The sequence below is a fragment of the Bubalus kerabau genome, chromosome 9, assembly GCF_029407905.1.
Source record: "Bubalus kerabau isolate K-KA32 ecotype Philippines breed swamp buffalo chromosome 9, PCC_UOA_SB_1v2, whole genome shotgun sequence".
Classification (NCBI taxonomy): Eukaryota; Metazoa; Chordata; class Mammalia; order Artiodactyla; family Bovidae; genus Bubalus; species Bubalus kerabau.
The window spans coordinates 75,670,363-75,696,991 of NC_073632.1; the positions used below are offsets into that span (position 1 = coordinate 75,670,363).

The 26,629-nt window shown below is 37.7% G+C and overlaps 1 protein-coding gene across 6 annotated transcripts in view; it reads left to right on the plus strand.

Moving 5' to 3' along the window:
• The window catches only part of LAMA2 (laminin subunit alpha 2), a 710,513-nt gene that overhangs the window by 637,709 nt on the left and 46,175 nt on the right, over positions 1–26,629 (plus strand). For all 6 annotated transcript variants that reach the window (XM_055535601.1, XM_055535597.1, XM_055535598.1 and 3 more), the window contains 4 exons: positions 2,361–2,485; positions 9,028–9,190; positions 9,852–9,996; positions 25,600–25,738. In XM_055535601.1, coding sequence (XP_055391576.1) covers positions 2,361–2,485; positions 9,028–9,190; positions 9,852–9,996; positions 25,600–25,738 — 572 coding nt within the window. The remainder of the gene's footprint in view (positions 1–2,360; positions 2,486–9,027; positions 9,191–9,851; positions 9,997–25,599; positions 25,739–26,629) is intronic.

The following is a 26,629-nucleotide window of genomic DNA, read 5'->3' on the forward strand; positions in this document are numbered from 1 at the left end:
TGCCATGCCCTCCTCCAGAGGATCTTCTCAACCCAGGGATCAAGCCCTGGTGTCCCACATTGTAGGAGGATTCTTTACCATCTGGTAGTCACACCTTAAATTGCACCTTAAATAATTCTTATTATTCAGATGTCACTAGGCATAAAGAAACTGATTTATGCCAGTATGAGGGGCAAAAAGTAAAGGCAAATGCAATCTATAGAAAATCTTAATCATTTTTACCAAGAGTTTCAAGGTTCCTGCCATACCATTACATGAACCAAAAACTGAAACAAGTAACTATATCGACATGTTAATGAAAATTCACAGGAGCAGGAAATATCCCAGGTGTAATTTTTATAATACAAGAGGAAAAACAAAAAGCAAGTAGAAGTCACAAGTAGGATAATCAGCCTTTGGAAAATTAAGGGAATATTCCACAGATAATCCCAAGGACTGTCCTTGACTTGTAAATGTCAGTGTCTGACCAACATTTCTTCTCCATGGCAATGCCCCACTTGATCATAGCAGTAGCAAGATGTACATGTTCATGACTTTAACCTAAATTATAACTACAAATGTTTAACTGCTCTATGACTATCTTCTTATATTTGTTCTAAAACCCAAACATGTCAATTCACTTTTTCCTTTCAGGTTACTCAGATAAATATGGATTCACTTTGGCAGAGTATTGTAGAATTGTAACATTATCAATGCCAAAATGAACAGTTATTTAAATTACAGCAAATTTCTCTAGAGAAAATTGGATCATTCTCCTCCTTCTTGACTGTTATATACCAAGAATTGACATAGACACACTGCTGTATTTAAAACAGATAACCAACAAGGACCTACTGTGTAGCACAGGGAACTCAGCTGAATATTCTGCAATTATCTAAATGGGATAAGAATTTGAAAAGGGATAGATGTATATATATAACTGAATCACCTTGTTGTACATCTGAAACTAACACAACATGGTTAATCAACTATAGTGTATGTGCTCAGTCATGTCTGACTCTTTGTGATCCATGGACTGTAGTCTGCCAGGCTCCTCTCTCCATGAAATTCTCCAGGCGATAATACTGGGCTGGGTTGCCATTCCCTTCTCCAGAGGATGTTCCCAACCCAGGAATCGAACCCACATCTCTTGCTTTTCCTGCTTTGGCAGACGGGTATGCTCCAATATAAAATAAAAATTTAAAAAAGACCTTTCCCTGTAAGAATGACACTAAGGTTGTCATTCAACAACTGTTTATTCTGCCCTTATTAGATGTCAGGCTCTGTGCTGTGTATGCCCCCAAGCAGCAACCACAGGGTCCCTTCTCTGACAAATTGACTCTGTCCCTTCATTCTCCTGCACTGTAAACCTACTTGAATGTAAAAGGAAATGAAAAACTGGGGACAGCAGTATCACAGGTAATCTATATGCAAGCATTTGTTTCCCTTTGTCAGTATCTACCATTTCTCATATGGAGAAGGAAGTGGCAACCCACTCTAGCATGCTTGCCTAAGATATCCCATGGACGAAAGAGTCAGACACAAGTTAGCAACTCAGCAACAACAACCCTTTCTCGTAATCTCTGGAAAGAAATCATCTTAGTGGTGTAGGAGCACTAGCATTTATTAAACACCATCTCTGTGCCAGGCATTGACTGTGGAACCATAAATTAATTCTCTTATATAATTGTCCTAATAATGTTGCAGACCAAGAAGAAAACAGAAGCTCAAAGAGAATAAGCAGTTCATTTAAAGTCAGAAGCATGGAGAGTTTATTTACTAATGGTGATAAACTGGTATAGCACAGAATAACCAGTTTCTGAGGATATATTATTATATGGTTAAAAAATGAATATGTACACAACCAAGATTTTTACAAAGAGTGGATAATAACTACTCAAGATTCTTCTGCTCAGATAACAACTCTTATGAATACTGTAGGACTTTCCTGGTACTTCAGTGGTAAAGCACCCACCTGCCAACGCAGGAGATGCAAATTCAATCCCTGGGTTGGGAACCTCCCCTGGAGAAGAAAATGGCAACCCACTCCAGTATTCTTGCCTGGGAAATCTCATAGAGAAGCTTGGTAGGCTACAGTCCATGGGACCTCAAAGAGTTGCATGCAACTAAATGACTAAACCCCAGGTTCAATCCTTGGGTCGGAAAGGTCCCCTGGAGAAGGGAATGGCAACCCACTCCAGTATTCTTGCCTGGAGCATCCCATGAACAGAGGGGCCTGGCAGGCTACAGTCCATGGGGTCACAAAGGGTCGGACAGGACTGAGCAACTAACACTTACTTACTTAAGCAACTAAACAAAACCAGCATGGATTCTCTAAGGGTTTTTTTGTGAAATTCTAACAAATATGTTTCTCTCTGCAGAAGGCTGATGCTGTACGTGTTATCACATTCACTGGCTGTATGGGAGAAGCATACTTTGACAGCAAACCTATAGGATTGTGGAATTTCCGAGAAATAGAAGGTGACTGCAAAGGATGTACCGTCAGGTTAGTTAAGAGGAGGGCTCTCCTAATGTCTGTCTGGCCTGTGCATCACAAAAGCTTTAATTTTATTGTGCAGTGTTTCATTATCATGTGGATGATAAGCAAGAAGTTTGAAGTGATTGTGTTCAAAGGTAGATTTACTAGGAAGCGAAGTAACCTCAAGTCCTCCCCCAGTTTGCGTAGGCACTTTCCAAGGCCTTGGGAACTACCCTAGTACTTTGACATGGTCATATGTTTTTGTAAATTTGCAAAGGTGAGATATTTCAGGGCTTCCCAGGTGGCTCAGTGGTAAAGAATCCACCTGCCAAGCATGAGATGAGGATTTGATCCCTGGGTTGGGAATATTACCTGGAAAAGGGAATGGCAACCCATACCATTATTCTTGTCTGGGAAATCCCATGTACAGGGGAGCCTGGAAGGCTACAGTCCATGAAGTCACAAAGAGTTGAATGTGACTTAGTGACTAAATAACAATAGCAAGGTATTTTAGCCTCAATCAGTTAAGACTACTGTCTCTTTCCACTCCAACTTACCTTTGTGTTCAGGAAGTGTTGGGTCTTTGTGGTTCTTTTATAGTCATATTTCAGTTTTACTTAAAGAAAGCTCTCCCTAACTGATTAAACTGCAGGCCCCTCAGAGCCTGGATTCACTTTGTTTATGTTTACAAGAAAATATAGAACCATACTGCAGGTTTTATCTCCTCCAGGATTTATGAAATGACACATAGCATCCTGTAAGTGTTTCAGGTGGAAACCCATCGGACTTGAAGATTTTAAGTGGGAAAGGAAAAACAGAGGTCAAGATAGGCCAGGAGAAATTTTCATAATAACCATCATTAATTATAAGATAGAGGTTAGAATGTTGAAATTCAAAAATATTTATCAAGCATATAAAGCATATATAAATATTCTTATATAAACCTGAATAGAGTACGTAAAAAATTAAGTAGAAGTAGAGGATTTCTTTCCATGGACGGAGGAGCCTGGTAGACTGCAGTCCATGGGGTCCCTAAGAGTCAGACACGACTGAGCGACTTCACTTTCACTTTTCACTTTCATGCATTGGAGAAGGAAATGGCAACCCACTCCAGTGTTCTTGCCTGGGGAATCCCAGGGACGGGGGAGCCTCGTGGGCTGCCGTCTGTGGGGTCGCACAGAGTCGGATATGACTGAAGCAACTTAGCAGCAGCAGCAGCAGCAGCAGAGGATTTCTCTGTATAAAAACTTAAAGGCCACTGATCAACTGAGACTACAATTTAAATTATATTTAGTTAAAGCTATAAAATGTAAATTAAAACCTGGAAGCTTAATCAACACACATAGTAACTCTAAAATAATTAGGTGCTAAGGAGTTTATATTTTTTATTTCTAATATAAAGAGAACATGTACATTGCTAGAACCTAAATTCTCCATTAATGTAGCACAGAGTACTTCATGTCTCTAGAGTTTTATAGAAGAAAGTAGCCTCAAAATATTCTCTCCCCAAAAGTTTTAACTTTCATCTATTTTTTTTTTTTTTTTTGTCATCATGAACTTTTCAACTTGGCATTGAAGACAATTTGAAAGTCTGATCCATTCATGGTTTATAGTGGTTTTGTTCATAATCTTTGATAAAATCTAATATAGAATGTTGTCTGTAAAATTATTTCAATACAAGGACAATGAAGTTTACATTATCATTCCACTACTCACAAATCAACACCAACTTTTCCCTAAACATTTCTTCGGTAAATTTATAAGTAGAATTTTCAAAAGTGTATTGTCAACCAAACATCTAAAGCATTTAAATGTCCTTTCAGCCATGCATATTATGTAAGACTATAGCATTGCTAATTATCAATTCTGCAAAGATCTCAGGCCTTCATGTCCTCCTTTCCCAATTTTAAACCAGTCTTGTTCCATGTTCAGTTCTAACTATAGCTTCTTGATCTGCATACAGGTTTCTCAAGAGGTAGATAAAGTGGTCTGTATTCCTATCTCTTTAAGAATTTTCTACAGTTTGTTGTAATCCACACAGTCAAAGGCTTTGGTGTAGTCAATAAAGCAGAATGAGATGTTCTTCTGGAATTCTCTTGCTTTTTCTATGATCCAACAGATTTGATCTCTGGTTAATCTGCCCTTTCTAAATCTAGCTTGAACATCTGGAAGTTCTCAGTTCAAGTACTGTTGAAGCCTAGCTTGAAAGGTTTTGAGAATTACCTTGCTAGCATGTGAAATCAGTGCAGCTGTGTGATAGTTTGAACATTCTCTGGTGCTGCCTTTTTTGGGGTTGGAAGGAAAACTGCCCTTTTCCAATCCTATGGCCACTGCTGAGTTTTCCAATTTGCTGATGTACTGAGTGCAGCACTTTAACAGCATCATTTTTAGGATTTAAGTGGCTCAGCTGGAATTACATCACCTCTAGTAGCTTTGTTCATAGTAATTCTTCCCATGGCCCACTTGACTTCACACTTCAGGATGTCTGGTTCTAGGTGAGTGATCACACCATCATGGTTATCTGATTCATGAAGATCTTTTCTGTATGGTTCTTCTGTGTATTCTAGCCACCTCTTCTTAATATCTTATGCTTCTGTTAATTCCACACCATTTCTGTCCTTTATTGTGCCCATCTTTGTATGAAATGCTCCCTTGGTATGTCTTGAAGAGATCTTATCTTTACCATTCTATTGTTTTCCTCTGTTTCCTTGCATTGCTCATTGAGGAAGGCTTTCTTATCTCTCTTTGCTATTCTTGGAACTCTGAATTCAAATGAGTATATCTTTCCTTTTCTCCTTTGCCTATAGCTTCTCTTCTTTTCTCAGCTGTTTGTAAGGCCTCCTCAGACCACAATTTAGCCTTTTTGCATTTCTTTTTCTTGGGGATGGTCTTGATCCCTGCTTGCCATACAGTGTTACAAACCTCTGTCCATTCTGTCTACCAAATCTAATCCCTTGAATCTATTGTCAATTCCACTGTATAATCATAAGGAATTTGACTTAGGTCATACATGAATAACTTAAGGGTTTTCCCTACTTTCTTCAGTTTAAGCCTGAATTTTGTCATAAGGAGCTGATGATCTGCGCCACAGTCAGCTCCAGGCCTTTTTACTGACTGTATAAAGCTTCTCCATCTTTGGCTGCAAAAAATATAATCAGTCTGTTAAAAAAAAAAAAAAAAAAAATATAATCAGTCTGATTTTGGTATTGACTATCTGGGGATGTCCATGTATAGAGTCGTCTCTTGGGTTGTTGGAAGAGGGTATTTGCTATGACCAGTGTGTTCTTTTGGCAAAACTGTTAGCCTTTGCCCTGTGTCATTTTGTAACCCAAGGCCAAACATTCCTGTTACTCCAGGTATTTCTTGACTTCATACTTTTGCATTTCAATCCCCTATGATGAATAGGACATTTTTTTCTTTTTTTTTTTTTGGTGTTAGTTCTAGAAGGTCTTATAGGTCTTCATAGAACCACCCAGCTTCAACTTCTTTGACATTAGTGGTTGGGGCTTAGACTTGGATTACTGTGATGTTGAATGGTTTTCCTTGGAAATGAACTGAGATCATTCTGTCCTACTTGATATTGTACCTGAGTACTGTATTTCCAACTCTTTTGTTGACTATGAGGGCTACTCCATTACTTCTAAGGGATTCTTGCCAACAGTAGTAATGTGAAGTAAATTCTCCCATTCCTGTCCATTTTAGTTCACTGATACCTAAAATGCCAGTGTTCACTCTTGCCATCTCCTGTTTGACCGCTTCCAACTTACCTTGATTCATGGACCTAACATTCCAGGTTCCTATGCAATATTGTTCTTAAAACATTGGACCCTACTTTCACCACCAGATACATCCACAACTGGACATTATTTCTGCTTTGGCTCAGCCTCTTCATTCATCCTAAAGCTATTTCTCTGCTCTTCCCCAGTAGCATATTGGATACCTACCAACCCGGGAGGCTCATCTTCCAGTTTCATATCTCTTTGCCTTTTCATACTGTTCATGGAGTTCTCAAGGCAAAAATCCTGAAGTGATTTGCCATTCCTGTCTCCAGTAGACCATGTTTTTCAGAACTCTCCACCATGACCTGTCCATTTTGGGTGGCCCTGCACAGCATGGCTCTAGCTTCACTGAGTTGTACAAGGCTGTGATCCATGTGATAATTTGGTTAGCTTTCTGTGGTTGTGGTTTTCTTTCTGGAGGCTGTGAGATTATCATTTATTAATTATAAAAGAATAGTCACTCTTCCTAGTAAATATATTGAAAATGAATAGGAAAACTCGAGTATAATGTTAGCTGTTGAAATTTTATGGACTATGATTGGAAAGATTCATTTTTCCCCAACCTCAAAGTCACCAATTTGAAGCCAGGTTTACCTGGTTTTTGGTTAATGAATTAAACAAAATAGCCTGATCTACAACTGTATGTTTTGCTGCTCTTATACAAAACTCCTGCTTGCAGATTTGCCTGTTGCTTGAACAGAAGAATCTGTTACAGGGTTGAAGTGAGAATAGGCTTTAGAAATCATTCACTGATCTAAACCTCTCATCTCAGAGTGGAGACACTGAGAAATGAGGTGTTACATGACTTCTGAGATTCCACATCAGACTCCAGATTACCTGCCATCTACTCTGCTGTTTTTTCCATTATGTGTTGAGGAAATTAATATATTAAGTCCATAATAACATCATTATACAAATGTGACATTTTTTTATTCCAGTGCTTATTCTGACATCATGTAGTGAAATTTTATGTTTTTTTCTTTTCGAGTTGTAACAATGCTTTGGGCCAAAGCATTTGGGAAACTGTCAGTGGTGATCTCCACACCCTTTCTGGAGTTTTTGTTGATAGCATGGTGGTACATAATGCAAAATCCAAGTATTTGAGACCCTCACGGACCTTCTACTTAGTAGAGTCTACATTACATTTTCTTATCTCTAACATCATGATATTCCAGATTCTAATGGATTTTTAATAATGATGAAAGAAGACCAAGCTCATCATTTATTCACTAAATTTATTCACTAAATTATTTTGTTAATAAGCTGATTTAGTCCCGCAAACCTTTCAGTTAACACTTTTCATGAATATTGAAAAAGCATCTTTTAAGCTTTAAGCTACAGTATACAAAAATATATCAATCTGATTTTATACCTATTTAGATATAACTTACGATTACATGATTGTGACGAATACAGAGAAGACTCTTCCCTTCCTTTTGTCTTCAGAGTTTTATATTTCTCTCTTTTCCAGAAACAGAGAGGAAGCCAACTTGTCTAAAATGCAAAACAGTTATTCTTCCACAAGCCCATTAATGTTGTACACTATTATTTTTCTCATTATCCAAGATTTCATACAAATAATAGTCTCAGTTATTGTTATTTTACATTACTGTATTTCTCAATAGCTCTTCTCTACTCTTAAGTTAATACAACAGTCCAGTTTCACAGATTCAAATATAAACCAAAATGCAGATATTTAAGGTTTAAAAATATCTCCACAGTCAAGACTTATGCTGTTAACATCAGTTAGGTAAGATAGATAGATGATAACTTTTCTTTTGAAAAAGAAATATTTTTAAACGTTATATTTACAAGATGTATCTTAATATTCATTAATTATTCAACCAGTATTGATTGAGCATGTATTCTCTGTGAGGCAATTTGCTTTACTAATATCCCCCTCATTCCACAAATATTTACCAGCTTCTACTATGAGCCAAGCATTGCGCTGGATGCTGAGCTTGTGCCTGAAATGGAGCCTGACCCATAAGCTCTACTCGGCTTCATAGAGCTTACATACTGGGGAAGACAGATCAACAAATACACACAGTTAGAGAAGCCCTTCATTGTCTGAATCTAATATGTCCCAGAAAATCCAACTGAATAGCCAGAGTTCAGAGAATAGGAGTCTATTTTCCATCATGGCTTTTCCTCTTACAACTTTTAAGTTAGCACCTTTCGACCACCTTCACCCTTTTCATCCAACCCCTACTCCCTGTTACGTTATGCATTTGGTAAATGTAACAATGCATTCTCAGCATGTTCCAAAATCCCACTAGTTCACACCACTAAGATACACTTAAACACCCACACAACTATCCATTAGGCTCCTCAGCAAAAGGATTTAAAACATCATTGACCTAGTTATTGAACACCTAATGAAGTCCAGGTGAGAGATGGTGGTTACCTGGCCTGATGGTGGCCCTGGAGAGAAGGGGAAGGATGGAAGATGTATCTGGGATTGTTCCTGCCCTACAACAGCCTACTTCCTGGTGGCTCAGATGGTAAAGTGTCTGCCTGCAATGTGGGAGACCCGGGTTCAATCCCTGGGTTGGGAAGATCTCCTGGAGAAGGAAATGGCAACCCACTCCAGTATTCTTGCCTGGATAATCCCACGGACAGAGGAGCATGGTAGGCTACAGCCCATGGGGTCGCAAAAAGTCGGACATGACTGAGCAAGCTTCACTTCACAACAGCCTACAACCCAGACTCACAAGATAGAGTGTGATGTATTGAAAATGGATGGATCATGTAGACATCGTCTGATTCATGTGAAATGTCTCTCTTCAGTCCACAGGTGGAAGATAGTGAGGGGACCATTCAGTTTGATGGAGAAGGCTATGCGTTGGTCAGTCGCCCCATTCGTTGGTACCCCAACATCTCCACTGTCATGTTCAAGTTCAGGACATTTTCGTCAAGTGCTCTCCTGATGTACCTTGCCACACGAGACCTGGTAAAGATTTGCACGGTTGATCTTTCACAATTGAAGATATGGTTTGCTTCTTTTTTTGTGGGGTTCCAATGCAGTTATCAGTTATTGTTCAGAGGAGTCTGGGATGAGTGTGCATACCCAAGAGTGGTGCATAGTATTTATGTATTTCCATCAATAACTTTAATTACATATATAATTTAATTATCATTTATTTTCAGAATAACTGCCTTATAATTCTTTAAAAGAAACACCCAGTAAAGATTCCTTCTATATAGAAACATGCAGCAGAAAAACACACTTCCTTAGCCTTCTTCTAAAGACCTTAGTGAAAAGGTGGTTCTAAACATCCTTATTATTTTTTCCAGGTCAGTGTTTCTTCGTAACTTCTTTCTGGGAACATCCTATTTAGTTTGCTTAATACATTTTCAAAGGAACCCACTTTTTACTCCTGTCATAAAAGGATACATCCTAGTAATTCGGCTTTGACCGTTTGCACCATAACAACACACCCACAAACATTCATAAAATACTAACACCAATTCTATTTCCAAAAATGGATTTCACTTACATATCAACACATTCAGTAATTTAACCATAAAGCCCTATTACAAACCCCACAAAGTGAACACCCATATTTTTCTCTGTGTATCTAGTCACTGGTGTATTTTTCCTCTATTAATAGAAGGATTTCATGAGTGTAGAGCTCACTGATGGGCACATAAAAGTCAGCTATGATCTGGGTTCAGGAATGGCTTCCGTTGTCAGCAATCAAAACCATAATGACGGGAAATGGAAATCATTCACCTTGTCAAGAATTCAAAAACAAGGTGAGTTTTTATAGTAATAATGCACTCTGAGCCTTAATCATGCTATCCAAAGCTCCCACGTATCTAATCATGAAGACCCTGTCTGTCACTTTAGGTACTCACAAATTCTGTGAAAAATTGATACAGTCATTTCTTTGGCTTAGATTACAGGTGGTTTGGGTTAGACATGACTGATTGAAGAGCCAAATGATTCTCTGTCATTTTCTTTTGAAAGTGAGAGCTTAATTTGAAAGCATAAAACTATCTTACAACTTGTAAAATTATATCCTGTAGTAGATTTGAAAAGCTTGTATGCTTTCCTTTTCTTCCCGTTTTGCCAAGATGTTTCCTTTAGAATGGCCCACAGATAGAATTTGTACAGGCAATAGAGCACAGCTACAAATCCTTAGCTTTTTGAAAGTGCCAAAAATGTGTATGTGGACAAGCTAATAATTGATTAATAATGATGTAACATTTTTATGTTCTAGGACATTTTCAAAACACTTCCCAAACATTATTTCATTTGTTCATGTATTTTGTTCTGGTGGAGAAGGCAATGGCACCCCACTCCAGTACTGTTGCCTGGAAAAATCCCATGGATGGAGGAGCCTGGTGAGCTGCAGTCCATGGGGTCGCTAAGAGTCGGACACGACTGAGAGACTTCACTTTCACTTTCCACTTTCATGCATTGGAGAAGGAAATGGCAACCCACTCCAGTGTTCTTGCCTGGAGAATCCCAGGGACGGGGGAGCCTGGTAGGCTGCAGTCCATGGGGTCGCACAGAGTCGGACACGACTGAAGCAACTTAGCAGCAGCAGAGAAAAGAAAATGTAGACTCAAGCTTATATGTGGTCCCAAACATTTATACCTAAAATCTTACAACCAGGACAGAAATCCAAGACTATCAGGTGTCAGTGTGCAGCTATTGTTGTCTTAGTATAATTCCCCTAATTCTGGGCACTATGACATTGCTTGTATCTGCAAATTAAACTTTGATTCTTCTGTTTATATTACTAGACTTAATTCATTTTGAATATGCCACTGTGACATTTCACAAAAATTTAGATATAACCTTGTACCGTCTTTCATTCCTATATTTAACACATATCTGCCAAACACCTAGTTAAGTACTGTGCTGTGCTTACTAGGTGTTTGGCAGATACAACCACAGTCATGTCATGGACTGTAGCCTGTCAGGCTACTCTGTCCATAAGGATTCTCCAGGCAAGAATACTGAAGTGGATAGCCATTCCCTTGTCCAGGGTATCTTCCCAACCCTGGTCACCCTCATTGAAGGCAGATTCTTTCCCATCTGAGCCACCAGGGAAGACCAAACATATTGGAGTGGGTAGCCTATTCCCTTCTCCAGGGGAACTTCCCAACCCAGGAATCGAACCAGGGACTCCTGCATTTCAAGGGATATTCTCTACCAGCTGAGCTACTAGGGAAGCCCAGTAATTATTAGGCAAGAACAAAGTGAAGTCTGTGATAAGCCCCTGTCTTTAAGGAACTTGCAGTCTAAAGGGGAAGACAGACAAGTCAATCAGCAGTTAGAGTAGAAAGCTAATTACCATATGGAGATATGTACGCGGGCTGGAAATCTCAGAAGAGAGAAACACTCAAGTCAGATCCAGAGGTCAGCCCTCAGGGGAGTGCCCTGATGCACGGGCAGGAGCTGAGGAGTTCTGTGGGTGAAAAACTCCTTTGAACAATTCAGAAAATTGAACGTTGTGTGAAATCCTGGAGGTCTCGGGGAGCATAATATTAATACAACATCATATATCATTCTCCAACTGCTTTTCCTTGGAACAGGAAACCCTGGAGAAACTCCTCAGTTTGGACAAAAACTGGTTTTGCATTTGTTTAATTAATTGGAATAGCTGTCTGTATACATTTTTCCCAAGCAAGAGAGGCACAAGGCACATTTATAGACTCTGGACAGTAGCTCAGAAAAAAGTTTAACTCTAATCTGACATTTCTGCAACTTCTCTGATCACCAAAATCCTTCCATACCTTATCAGCATTTGGCTGAACACACTTTGGGAAATGCTTTGGGAACTATAAGTAAGTCCATAGGCTAAGAGGATGAATGGTGGCAGAGAATGATCAGATAAGGCTGGAGATAACAAAGCCAGTTTATATAAGGCCTTATGAGCTAAACTGGGCTTCCCAGGTGGCACTAGTGGAAAGAACCTGCCTGCCAATGCAGGAGACATTAAGACACATGAGTTCCATCCCTGGGTCGGGAAGATCCCCTGGAGGAGGGCATGGCAATTCACTCTAGTATTCTTTTTTTTTTTTTTAATTGAAGGATAATTGCTTTACAGAATTTTGTTGTTTTCTGTCAAATCTCAACATGAATCAGCCGTAGATATACATATATCCCCTCCCTTTTGAACCTCCCTCCCATCTCCCTCCCCATCCCATCCCTCTAGGTTGATATAGAGTGCCTGTTTGAGTTTCCTGAGCCATACAGCAAATTCCCATTGGCTATCTACTTTACATATGGTAATATAGGTTTCCATGTTACTCTTTCCATATGTCTCACCCTCTTCTCCCCTCTCCCCATGTCCATAAGTCTATTCTCTATGTCTGTTTCTTCATTGCTGCCCTATAAATAAGTTCTTTAGTACCATTCTTCTAGATTCCGTATGTATGTATTAGAATACAGTATTTCTCTTTCTCTTTCTGACTCACTTCACTCTGTGTAATAGTTTCTAGCTTCATCCACTTCATCAGAACTGACTCAAATGCATTCCCTTTTATGGCTGAGTATTCCACTGTGTATATGTACCACAACTTCTTTATCCATTCATCTGTCGATGGACATCTAGGTTGCTTCCATATTCTAGCTATTGTAAATAGTGCTACAGTGAACAATGGGATACATGTGTTTTTTTCAATTTTGGTTTCCTCAGGGTATATGCCTAGGAGTGAGATTTCTGGGTCATATGGTAGTTTTATTCTTATTTTTTTAAGGAATCGCCATACCATTTTCCATAGTGGCTGTCTCAGTTTACATTCCTACCAACAGTGCAAGAGTGTTCCCTTTTCTCCACACCCTCTCCAGCATTTATTGTTTGTAGACTTTTTGATGATGGCCACAGTGGCTGACTTTATTTTTTGGGGCTCCCAAATCACTGCAGGTGGTGATTGCAGCCATGAAATTAAAAAATGCTTACTCCTTGGAAGGAAAGTTATGACCAACCTAGACAGCATATTAAAAAGCACAGACATTACTTTGTCAAAGGTCCATCTAGTCAACGCTATGTTTTTTCCAGTAGTCATGTATGAATGTGAGAGTTGGACTATAAAGAAAGCTGAGCACCGAAGAATTGATGCTTTTGAACTGTGGTGTTGGAGAAGACTCTTGAGAATCCCTTGGATGGCAAGGAGATCCAACCAGTCCATCCTAAAGGAGATCAGTCCTGGGTGTTCATTGGAAGGACTGATGCTGAAGCTGAAACTCCAATACTTTGACCACCTGATGCAAAGAGCTGACTGCTTTGAAAAGACCCTGATGAAAGATTGAGGGCAGAAGAAGGGGATGACAGAGGATGAGATGGTTGGATGGCATCACTGACTCGATGGACATGGGTTTGGGTAGACTCTGGCAGTTGGCGTTGGACAAGGAGGCCTGGCGTGTTGCGATTCATGGAGTCGCAAAGAGTCGGACATGACTGAGCGACTGAACTGAACTGATTCTGACCGGTGTGAAGTGATATCTCATTTTAGTTTTGATTTTCATTTCTCTAACAATGAGTGATGTTGAGCAACTTTTCATGTGTCTGTTAGCCATCTGTATGTCTTCTTTGGAGAAATATCTGTTTAGGTCTTTTTCCCACTTTTTGATTGGATTGTTTGTTTTTCTGGTATGAGCGGCTTGTATATTTTGGAAATGAATCCTTTGTCAGTTTTTTCACTTACTGTTATTTTCTCCCATTCTGAGGGCTGTCTTTTCATCTTGTTTATAGTTTCCTTTGCTGTGCAAAGTTTTTAAGTTTAATCAGGTCCCACTTGTTTACTTTTGTTTTTATTTCCATTACTCTAGGAGGTGGGTCATAGAGGATATTGCTTTGGTTTATGTCATCGAGTGTTCTACCTGTGTTTTCCTCTAAGAGCTTTATAGTTTCTGGTCTTAAATTTAGGTCTTTAATCCATTTTGAGTTTATCTTTGTGTGTGGTGTTAGGAAGTGTTCTAATGTCATTCTTTTACATGTAGCTGTCCAGTTTTCCCAGCACCATTTATTGAAGAGGTGTCTTTGCCCCATTGTATATTCTTGCCTCCTTTGTCAAAAATAAGGTACCCATAGGTGCATGGGTTTATTTCTGGACTTTCTATCTTGTTCCACTGGTCTCTCTTTCTGTTTTTGTGCCAGTACCATACTGTCTTGATTACTGTAGCTTTGTAGTGTAATCTGAAGTCAGGAAGGTTGATTTCTCCAGCTCCCTTCTTCTTTCTCAAGACTGCTTTGGCTCTTTTGGGTCTTCTGTGTTTCCATATGAATTGTGAAATTTTTGTTCTAGTTCTGTGAAAAATGCCATTGGTAATTTGATAGAGGTCACGTTGAACCTGTAGATTGCATTTGGTAGTATAGTCATTTTCACAATATTGATTCTTCCTACTCAGGAACATGGAATATCTCACCATCTGTTTATGTCATCTTTGATTTCTCTCATTAGTGCCTTATACTTTTTTGTGTACAGTTCTTTTGTTTTCTTAGGTAAGTTTATTCCTAGATATTTAATTCTTTTTGTTTCAGTGGTGAATGATATTGATTTCTTAATTTTTCTTTCTGATTTTTCATTGTTAGTATATAGAAATGCAAGTGATATCTGTAATTGATATTGTATCCTGCAACTTTGCTAAATTCACTGATTAGCTCTAGTAATTTTCTGGTACTATCTTTAGAGTTTTCTATGTACAGTATCATGTCATCTGCAAACAGTGAGAGCTTTATTTCTTTTCTGATCTGGATTCTTTTACTTCTTTTTCTTCTTTGATTGCTATAGCCAGGCCTTCCAAAACTATGTTGAATAATAGTGGTAAAAGTGGACACCCTGGTCTTGTTCCTGATCTTAGGGGGAATGCTGTGTTTTCACCATTGAGAATAATGTTTGCTATAGGCTTATCATATATGGCCTTTACTATGTTGAGATAGGTTCCTTCTATGCCCATTTTTTTTTTGAAGAGTTTTAATCGTAAATGGGTGCTGAATTTTGTCAAAGGCTTTTCTACATCTATTGAGATGATCATATGATTTTTATCTTTCAATTTGTTAATATGGTATATCATAGATTGATTTGTATATATTGAAGAATCCTTGCATTCCTGGAATAAACCCGACTTGATCATGGTGAATGAGCTTTTTGATGTGTTGCTGAATTCTGTTTGCTAAAATTTTGTTGAGGATTTTTGCATCTATGATCATCAGAGATATTGGCCTCTAGTTTTCTTTTTTTCTGTTCTCTTTTCCTGGTTTTGGTATCAGGGTGATGGTGGCATCGTAGAATGAGTTTGGGAATGTTCCTTCCTCTGCAGTTTTTTTAGGCATTAGCTCTTCTCTAAATGTTTGATAGAATTCTCCTATGAAGCCATCTGGTCCTGGGCTTATGGTTTTTGGGAGATTTTTGATCACAGCTTCAATTTCAGTGCTTGTAATTGGGTTGTTCATAATTTCTATTTCTTCCTGGTTAAGTCTTGAAAGATTGAACTTTTCTAAGAATCTGTCCATTTCTTCCAGGTTATCCATTTTATTGCCTTATAGTTGTTCATAATAGTCTCTTATAATCCTTTGCATTTCTGCATTGTCTGTGGTAACCTCTCCTTTTTCATTTCTGATTTTGTTGATTTGATTCTTCTCTCTTTTTTTCTTGATGAGTCTGGCTAATGGTTTGTCAATTTGTTTATCTTCTCAAGGAACCAGCTTTTAGTTTATTAATCTTTACTATTGTTTCCTTAATTTCTTTTTCATTTATTTCTGCTCAGATATTTATGATTTCTTTCTAGTAATTTTGGGGTGTTTTTGTTCTTCTTTTTCCAGTTGTTTTAGGTGTGAAATTAGGCTGTCTATATGATGTTTTTCTTGTTTCTTGAAGTAGGATTGTATTGCTATAAACTTCCCTCTTAGAACTGCTTTTGCTGCATTCCACAGGTTTTGAGTTGTCATGTTTTCATTGTCATTTGTTTCTAGGAGTTTTTTGATTTCTTCAGTAACCTGTTGGTTATCTAGAAATGTGTTGTTTAATCTCCATGTATTTGTGTTTCTTACAATTTTTTTCTTGTAATTGACATCTAGTCTCATAGTGTTGTGGTTGGAGAATATGCTTGATGTGAATTCAATTTTTTTAAATTTACTGAGGTTTGATTTGTGACCCAAGATGTGGTCTATCCTAGAGAACATTCCATGTGCACTTGAAAAGAAGGTGTATTCTTCTGCATTTGGATGGAATGTCCTGAAGATATCAATGAGATCCATCTCATCTAATGTATCATTTAAGACTTGTGTTTCCTCATTAATTTTCTGTTTTGATGATCTGTCCTTTGGTGCGGTGGGGTTTTAAAGTCTCCTACCATTGTTGTGTTACTATCAGTTTCTCCTTTTATGTCTGTTAGTGTTTGTCTTATGTATTGAAATGCTTCTATGTTGGGTGCATAGGTATTTACAATTGTTATGTCTTCCTCTTGGATTGATCCCTTGATCATTATGTAGTGTCCTTCCTTATCTCTTGTGATTAAAAGAGATATTTTATTCAATTTTATTTTAAGGTCTATTTTGATATGAGGACTGCTACTCCAGCTTTCTTTTGCTTCCCGTTTGCATGGAATATATTTTTCCATCCTCTCACTTTCAGTCCATATGTGTCTTTAGGTCTGAAGTGGGTTTCTTGTAGACAGCATATATATGGGTCTTGTTTTTTTATCCATTCAGCCAGTCTGTGTATTTTGGTTGAAGCATTTAATCCATTTACATGTGAAATAATTATTGATATATATGTTTCTATTGCCATTTTCTTTATTGTTTTGGGTTGATTTTGTAGATCTTTTTCCTTCTCTTGTATGTCTTGACTATATGAGTCCCTTTAACATTTGTTGTAAAGCTGGTTTGGTGGTACTGAATTCTCTTGACTTTTGCTTTTCTGAATAGCTTTTTATTTTTCCATCAATTTTGAATGAGATCCTTGCCGGGTACAATAATATTGGTTGTAGATTTTTCTCTTTCAGTACTTTAAATATATACTGCCATTCACTTCTTGCCTGCAGAGTTTCTGCTGAAAGATCAGCTGTTAAGCATATGGGGTTTCCCTTGTATATTACTTGTTTCTTCTCCCTTGCTGCTTTTAATATTCTTTATTTGTGTTTAGTCTTTGTTAGTTTGATTAGTATGTGTATTGGTGTATTTCTCCTTGGGTTTATCCTGTATGGAACTCTTTGTGCCTCTTGGACTTGATTGACTATTTCCTTTTCTATGTTGGGAAAATTTTCAACTATAATCTCTTTAAAAATGTTCTCATATCCTTTCTTTTTCTCTTCTTCTGGGACCCCTATAATCCGAATGTTGGTGCATTTGATATTGTCCCAGAGGTCTCTGAGACTATCCTCAGTTCTTTTCATTCTTTTTACTTTATTCTGCTCATCAGAAGTTATTTCCACCATTTTATCTTTCAGCTTACTGATTCATTCTTCTGTTTCAGCTTTTCTTCTATTAATTCCTTCTAGACTATTTTTAATTTAAGTAATTGTGTTGTTTGTCTATGTATGTTAATTATTTAATTCTTCTAGGTCTTTGTTAATTGATTCTTGCATTTTCTCCATTTTGTTTTCAAGGTTTTTTTTTTTATCATCTTTACTATTATTATTCTGATTTCTTTTTTAAGTAGTTTGCCTATTTCCTCTTCATTTATTTGGACTTCTGTGTTTCTAGTTTGTTTCTTCATTTGTGTAGTATCTCTCTGCCTTTTCATTACTTTTTTTTAACTTATTGTGTTTGAGGTCTCCTTTTCCCAGACTTCAAGGTTGAATTCATTCTTCCTTTTGGTTTCTGCCCTCCTAAGGTCGGTCCACTGGTTTGTGTAAGCTTTGTATAGGGTGAGATTTGTGCTGAGTTTTTGTTTGTTTGTTTTTCCTCTGATACACAAGGCTGAGTGAGTTGGTAATCCTGTCTAATGATTACTGGGTTTGTATTTTTGTTTTGTTTGTGGTTTAGATGAGGCATCCTTCACAGGGTGCTATTGGTGGTTGGGTGATACCAGGTCTTGTATTCAAGTGTTTTCCTTTGTGTGATTTCTCACAATTTGATACTCTCTAGGATTAGTTCTCTGGTAGTCTAGGGTCTTGGAGTCAGTGCTCCCACTCCAAAGGCTCAGGGCTTGATCTCAGGTTTTGCATGATTTAATATATTCTTTTCCCCTGGTCAGGTACTCTTGTCCACTGTCAGCTAGAGAGTGTATTGTGTCTGAAGGTGTATTCCTGGTGTATCCTTGGAGAGAGATGTACTCCATGTCCACCTACTCCTCTGCCATCTTGTTCTCTCCACTCTAGTATTCTTGCCTGGGGAATCCCATGGACAGAGACAGCTGGCATATTATGATCCATAGCATCGCAAAGAGTAGGACACATGACTGAAGTGACCTAGCACTGGCCTGAGCTGAACTATAGTAATTCTCCTACATACAAACAAGTTCTCTTCCAAGAGCACATTTGTAAGTCCAATTTGTTTGTAAGTACAAAAAAGTTAGCCTAGATACCCAGCCAACAGAGTTGGCTATGTAGTGCGGTACTGTAATTAGTTTGTTACTTTTTACACAAATAGTACATTAAAAACACACACACAAAAATAAAATATTTTTAATCTTACAGTACAGAACCTTGAAAAGTACAGTGGTACAGTACAACAGCTGGCATACAGGGGCTGGCATCAAGTGAACAGGCACAAAGATTTACTGACTGGGGGAAAAAGAGGTGGGAGATGGTAGAGCGGAAGTGTTGTCAACAATCGGAGACAGAGGAGAGGCAAGCTGCAATTTCATTCACACCTGACCCTGATGGCACATGTTCAGAGCTTGAAATAAAGATAATATTGTACTGCTGTACTCTATACAGTACTGTACAGTAAAGTACACAAGACCACAACTGCTGGTGGTGGATGCACACACATGACGTACAGTATACACAGGAATTAACTACGTGATTGGACACGCATACACACGTTTGCATCTTTGAAAGTTCACGACTTGAAGGTTTGTATGTAGGGGACTTACTGTAAGGAGTTTCAACTCTTCCTGAAAGCTATAGGGAAAGAACTACTAAGAGTTTTAATCAAGAGTGTGATACTACCAGATTTGTGTTTTAGTGAAGTTTCTCTAGCAGCAACTTGGAGGGTAGATCGGTGACAATTTCAGATCCCATTGCAATCTGTAGGAAAACCAGTGGAAGAGCAAGGAGAATGAAACTATGAGAATGAATAGGAAAGAATGGAGTTGAAAGATATTAAGCATTTTTAAATTGAGAAGCTTTATGAAATACTTAATGTGGAGAGTGAGGTTTTTTTAAATAATTGCTTTATTTTTCTTAAAATAACAACAACAAAAAAAAATCAGTGCCATTTACCAAGGAATTGGATGCAAGAAGAAACATAGATTTTAGAAAAGAACTTTAGAAAAGCTTTATTAGAGCTTTATTAGCTTTTTTAAAGCTTAGAAAAGCTTTATTTTAGACATGTTGTATTAAAGGAACTCAGTATCTTTAGCAACCTAAGGAAGCCATGTAATTGACAGGCAATTCATTATGTGTATCTGAGGATTAACAGAGTTCTAGGGGAAAGATGGATGGCTGCGAAGCATTATGTTTTAAATAGTTGTAGCTTAATAGAGATGAGAAAAACCAGTTATCCAAAGCCCTGGAGCAAACAGCAATAGCGAAGCAGTATAGTAAAGGAAGGCCCCACAAAGGGAGCTATAAGGAAATAATCAGAGAGAGGAGAAATAAGAAAAGTAAATTTTCAGAAGATTAAACTGGAGGCAGAGTGACCAATTAAGAACAATAATAGTTCAGACAGGAGATAAATGATGGCTTGAAATAAGAGTTGCAGTGGGATTTGACAGCAGAGAAATGCAAAATGAATCCACAGTGTGATACCACTATACGGTTACTAGAACGTCTATAATTAAAAAGACTGAACATACCCAGGGCTGGCAAGGATGTCAAGCAAGTGGAATTCTTATGCACTGCTGACAAGGATGTAAAAATGGTACAGCCACATTGGAAAACAGGTTGGCATTTTCTTTAAAGGTTTAATATAGATGTGTCATATGAAACAACCATTCCACTCCTAAATATTCACCCAAGATTTGTGAAAGTATATATCCATAGAGAGACTTGTACCAGGAAATTTATAGCACCTTTATTTGTGATACTCAAAAAAACAAAAAACAATGCAAACATTCATCAGCAGTTGAATGGATATACACATTGGTGTATATCCATACAATGGAATATTGTTTAGTGGTAAAAGAAAATAATGAACTATTAATATCCACACAAAATAGATTAATAGCAAAATAATTTTTCTGAGTAAAAGAAGTCAGACAAAAAAGTACATTTATGTAAAAATTATATAGAAAACACAGACTAACATATAGTCACAGTAAGCAGCTAGAGAATATTTGTGGATAGGGTTTCATAGGGAGGGACAGTGGAAGGAAGGATGATAAAGAGACTTAGGGAAACTACTGGAGTGATTGACATGCTCAATTTTTTGACTGTGATCATTTCATGGATGGAGAAGGCAATGGCAACCCACTCCAGTATTCTTGCCTGGAAAATCCCATGGACAGAGGAGCCTGGTAGGCTGCAGTCCATGGGATCGAAAAGAGTCAGACACGACTAAGCAACTTCACTTTCACTTTTCACTTTCATGCATTGGAGAAGGAAATGGCAACCCACTCCAGTGTTCTTGCCTGGAGAATCCCAGGGACGGGGAGCCTGGTGGGCTACCGTCTACAGGGTCGCACAGAGTCGGACACGACTGAGGCGACTTAGCAGCAGCAGCAGCAGCAGCATTTCATGGATGTATAGAGATCTCAAAACTTGTAAAATTGTATATTTTAAACATGGACAAATTATACCATGTCAGTTTTACGTTGATAAAAGTGTTTTAAAATAAAACAGAGTGAGTTCCCTAGGGGCCTAATAGTTAGGATTCCAGGCTTTCACTGCTATGGCTGGGTTCAGTCCCACATCAGGGAACTGAGTTCCTATAGGCATGCGTGCGTGTGTGCTCAGTCACTCAGTCGTGTTTGACTTTTTGCCACCCCCAGACTACAGCCCCCAGGCTCCTCTGTCCTTGGGATTTTCTAGGCAAGAATAGTAGAGTGGGTTTCTATTTCCTTCTCCAGGGGATCTTCCTGACCCAGGGATCGAATCCTGGCAGGTGGATTCTTTACTACTGAGCCACCAGGGAAGCTCATAAAGCCATGCAACACATTGAAAAATAAAATAAATAATTGTTTAAAGAGAACAGATAATAGAGTTATTTAGATGAAATTAGTAGGGCTGTTGATTGGTAAGATATAGAATGGTGAGGAGAAAAGATGACTGTCTAATTAAGAGATTGGGTAGGGGTCTTAGTGCTACCAGATAAAATAAATAATACAGATCTGGGAGTAAAAAGATAACAATTTTAATTTTAATTTTAATTAATATTCATCAGCTGGGGAGGTATATAATGAATCACCTGCTGAATGTGGATTTTTAGGCAAAAATCAGGTCCAGGTATGTATATTTCTGAGTGATCAACATATAGTAAGTAAATATAAACTTGAGGCTACCCAGATAGCTGAAACCTGACAAATAGCCAATTGAAAGCACTCTGGTGACTGTCAACATCTCAGAAGTGTTCAGAAAAATAGGGTTTCAGGGAAGGAGACTGAGAATGAGGTTGGATAGGCAAGAGAAGCTAGAGAAGTTGGTATCATGGAAGTCAAAGGAGGAAAATTCTAGAAGGATGGAAATATTAACCTCACATACTGCACAGATTTGGATTAAGGTAAGGACCAAAGGACCCCATAGGGTTTGGATGTAGGGAGGACACTGTGGGTTTTAGCAAGGTCAGAATCCATGGAGTAGTGAGATAGGAATTCAAGTAAGGCTATTGCTCCTTTTCAGATACCTGATTATTTGTTTTACACAAGTTATTCTCAGCTAGTTTGTAAAACCACTGTCCCTTGAAGTTCAAACTGTCTTTTTCAGGAAGCACTCCCACCTTCTGAGTCAGTGCATTGATAGGGACGCAAAATTGATCATTTAGATTTTCAGTGGACTAAAAGAAGAAAAGAACTGCCAAAGTGAAAACAACTCCTTTATAACAACTCAGTATTGATTATAAAATACTTGTTAAGTTCCTACTCTGTGTCTAGTATTGAATAAAACCCTTAATTCCCTGTTTATCCATAAATGATGTCTGAACTCATCAACTGTAAAATTTTATGTTAATTGTTATTCTGTAAGGGAAAGAAATAGGGCAAGGAATAAAAACAAGTGTTAGCATTCCATAGCAGAACCCACTCCATAGCTGTCACTCATGAAGGACAGAGTAGAACCCTTTAAATCAGTAAATATGCCATCCTATGTCTCAATACCAAAGCTAATACTTCAGTGGACCAGTGAGTTTCACTTCAATTGTGTTTCTGCTTTTTAATCAGTTTTTCTTAGAATGATTTCTAAAAATGTATATATTCACTCAGGGATAAGGAGGAAAACTACCTCCAATCACTGACTTACCTATGATAAAGAGACAACATCTCATTTTCACAGACATTATTAAAATGTATACCAGGTCTATAGAAAAAAGGCTATTTTCACATTCCAGTCAACAGCCCTATGTGAAAACTTCTTTGCTGATCTGGATTAAAAAAAAAAAAAAAAAAAAGAATATGTATGGAAAAAGTTTTGAAAACATTTTTATAAATCTTTTTTATCTTAGCCACCAGTCTGGTCAAAAAGATATGTGAGTATGAAATTGATATGTGCTAGAAAGTAATTAACTTTTTAAAATCTTAACTTGCTTAATAATTTTTAATTAGGCACTTATTTTTCAAGTAATTTTTTTTGTTTATCGTTATAAAATTCTTCGAGGATCTGAGGTGTTAATAGGTTTGGGTATTTTATTTTAGATATTTTTTAAGGTAGTTATGTTTGGTTTTACTGAGGATACTTCCTTTTGAAATGCAAGGGCTACAGATTACAATGGAATTTCGGAGTTTGATATTTCTCTTTATTTTTCAAAGAACACTCTTCTAAAAAATGGTGAGTTGGGAGAAAATAATAATATTTCAAGGTCAAACAAACTTGAGAAATACTTCTTGTTCTGTGTCCCTTTTTTGGAGCATTACTTTTCATATTAGCATGTTGCAAGATCTGAGCAGCCATTAAATTAAGATCTGTGTTTAAATTTGCTTAACTTAGTGTTTGTCATATTTATTTGAAACTAATGCTCCAAAGAATAAACACTTCGAAATGCCCTTAAAACCCATTGGTTCAAGTGGCCATTTTTAGACCCTTGCTAATTCAGATGTTATATCGGGCAAAGATTTAGAGGCCAAATTTGTCTTGTTAATGAACCAATGCCTCAGTATGCATCAAGGATCCAAAATATATGAAGCAGTTAAATGTTGGGCCTAGGCAAATATTATGGTGAGATACCACATAATTCAGAGAGAACCTAGCCTGACTCTTAAGAATGAAAAGGGTAAAAATCAGTGAGATAAAGTGTTCACATCTGCTCTCTGAACAAAGCAGTTTAAACAGAGAAGAGTCTTTTTTTCCTTTTTCCTTTCTATTTCTAAATTCTTATCCTCATCGTATTGGAAGTACATTTAGAGACCTGAGAGAAAAGCAATAAGCAATGAAAACTACCTCTCTTGAAACACTCAGCATCCTCCATCTAAAATGTAGTTTACAATGGATGTGGATCCTGTCATCTTGCAAAATCAAACATTCCCATCTCTCCACTTCCAGGCACAACCACCTCATCCTCATTCCTCTAGGGATGATCCTCAGCCAAAGTACTTCTGTGGATACTGAAATGTACAGACAGAATCACAAATTGTGTTTATTTCTAATTCACAGTCTGATTTCTAGTTAAATATTTATCTTATCATTCAGTTCAGTTTAGTTGCTCAGTCGTGTCCGACTCTTTGCGACCCCATGAACCGCAGCACGCCAGGCCTCCACCATCTCCTGGAGCTCACTCAAACGCACGGCCATCCAGTCAGTGATGCCATCCAGCCATCTCATCCTCTGCCGTCCCATCTTCCTCCTGCCCCCAATCCCTCCCAGCATCAGAGTCTTTTCCAGTGAGTCAACTCTTCACATGAGGTGGCCAAAGTACTGGAGCTTCAGCTTTAGCATCATTCCTTCCAAAGAAATCCCAGGGCCGATCTCCTTTAGAATGGACTGATAGGATCTCCTTGCAGTCCAAGGGACTCTCAGGAGTCTTCTCCAACACCACAGTTCAAAAGCATCAATTCTTCAGTGCTCAGCTTTCTTCACAGTCCAACTCTCGCATCCATAGATGACCACTGGAAAAACCATAGCCTTGACTAGATGGAACTTTGTTGGCAAAGTAATGTCTCTGCTTTTCAATATGCTGTCTAGGTTGATCATAACTTTTCTTCCAAGCAGTAGCGTCTTTTAATTTCATGGCTGCAGTCACCATCTGTAGTGATTTTGGAGCCCCCAAAAATAAAGTCTGACACTGTTTCCACTGTTTCCCCATCTATTTCCCATGAAGTGATAGGACCAGATGCCATGATCTTCATTTTCTGAATGTTGAGCTTTAAGCCAACTTTTTCACTCTCCTCTTTCACTTTCATCAAGAGGCTTTTTAGTTCCTCTTCACTTTCTGCCATAAGGGTGGTGTCATCTGCATATCTGAGGTTATTGATATTTCTCCTGGCAATCTTGATTCCAGCTTGTGCTTCTTCCAGCCCAGCGTTTCTCATGATGTACTCTGCATATAAGTTAAATAAGCAGGGTGACAATATACAGCCTTGACATACTCCTCTTCCTATTTGGAACCAATCTGTTGTTCCATGTCCAGTTCGAACTATTGCTTCCTGACCTGCATATAGGTTTCTCAAGAGGCAGGTCAGGTGGTCTGGTATTCCTATCTCTTTCAGAATTTTCCACAGTTTATTGTGATCCACACAGTCAAAGGCTTTGGCATAGTCAATAAAGCAGAAATAGATGTTTTTCTGGAACTCTCTTGCTTTTTCGATGATCCAACGGATGTTGGCAATTTGCTTATCATTAATTACGTATTAATTTTATTTTCTAACTACTTTTATTATGGAAAACTGTGTCAATGAGTTCTCTGTTGTCCCTCTAAACATTTTTATTTTATCTTGACTGGTTTGTGTTCAGGCTACTATTTTCATGCTTTCTTTGTGGATCGTATAACAATGTATTTTATTGATGTTGTAGTTTCTGCAATTATTAAATAGCTGTATATAGTTATAGTGTTAATTTGAGAATTAAAGTAAAAGTATCTTGAAGAAACAGAAATAATATAGATGTGGTTGGTATTGCTCAAAAAAACGTGAAACTTTATCCTTCCTTTGCAGCCAACATATCAATTGTAGATATTGATACTAACCAGGAGGAGAACATAGCAACTTCATCTCCTGGGAACAACTTCGGTCTTGACTTGAAAGCAGATGACAAAATATATTTTGGTGGTCTGCCAACACTGAGGAACTTGAGGTAATTTGATGTATATTTAGGGCTAAGGATTACATTTTAATTAAATGGTCACTATGCTCAATAGAGTTCTGAAGTTTAATTATAACAGGAATATCGTATAGCCTTTAGTTGCAGAAAATGCCTAATCTAAAAAATTGTGCTACATGTTAATACCAGGATTTAAAAAACAGAGATTAATTTGATATCTTTATTGAAGAGGTGGATGGGAATCACTGTTACCTTTAGCGTCAGTCACGAGATAAAAAGAAGTATAAAAGTTATTAAAGGTGGAAACTGGAGTTGAATGTAATTGCCTTTCTGCTGTACATTCACCAGAGATAAGGGTGCACTGACTTTGCTGAGTGTTCTGAAAATTAGTCAGTGTTCCGGGATACTGTGAGTGTAACCTACTTTATGGCTAAGCACGAGCATAATAGTGTAATGGAACTTTCCCATGTACTTGATGCTAAAGCAGTATTAGTTGTTCTTGCCCACGTCAATATTTTTCAAAACTTCACATATATTTTTTAGATAGCAGGATGGGGAGATGTATTTAGTTTAATAGTAATTAACTCCAAAATAAATAGAAGAAATTAAAAAGTGTCAGAAAATATTTCATGTGATATTTCATTAATCTCCTGCTTGTTACAAAACAGCCTATAAGAAATAACAGTTATAGAGTACTTGGTGCTCAATAAAAGTTAATTGAATCTACTTTGGATAGGATGAATTGATTTGGCCAAACCATAAGAATTTACTATAAATATAGACCACCATATTTTTACATTTTATTTTGTTTAGTTTGCTAGTACAAAAGTCCTGCCTAAGTGTTTCTACACTAAAAAGACACATTACAATTGGAATGGTTTCAGAATAACTGAGAAGTATGATGGTCAGTTCTTTTCGTATTTC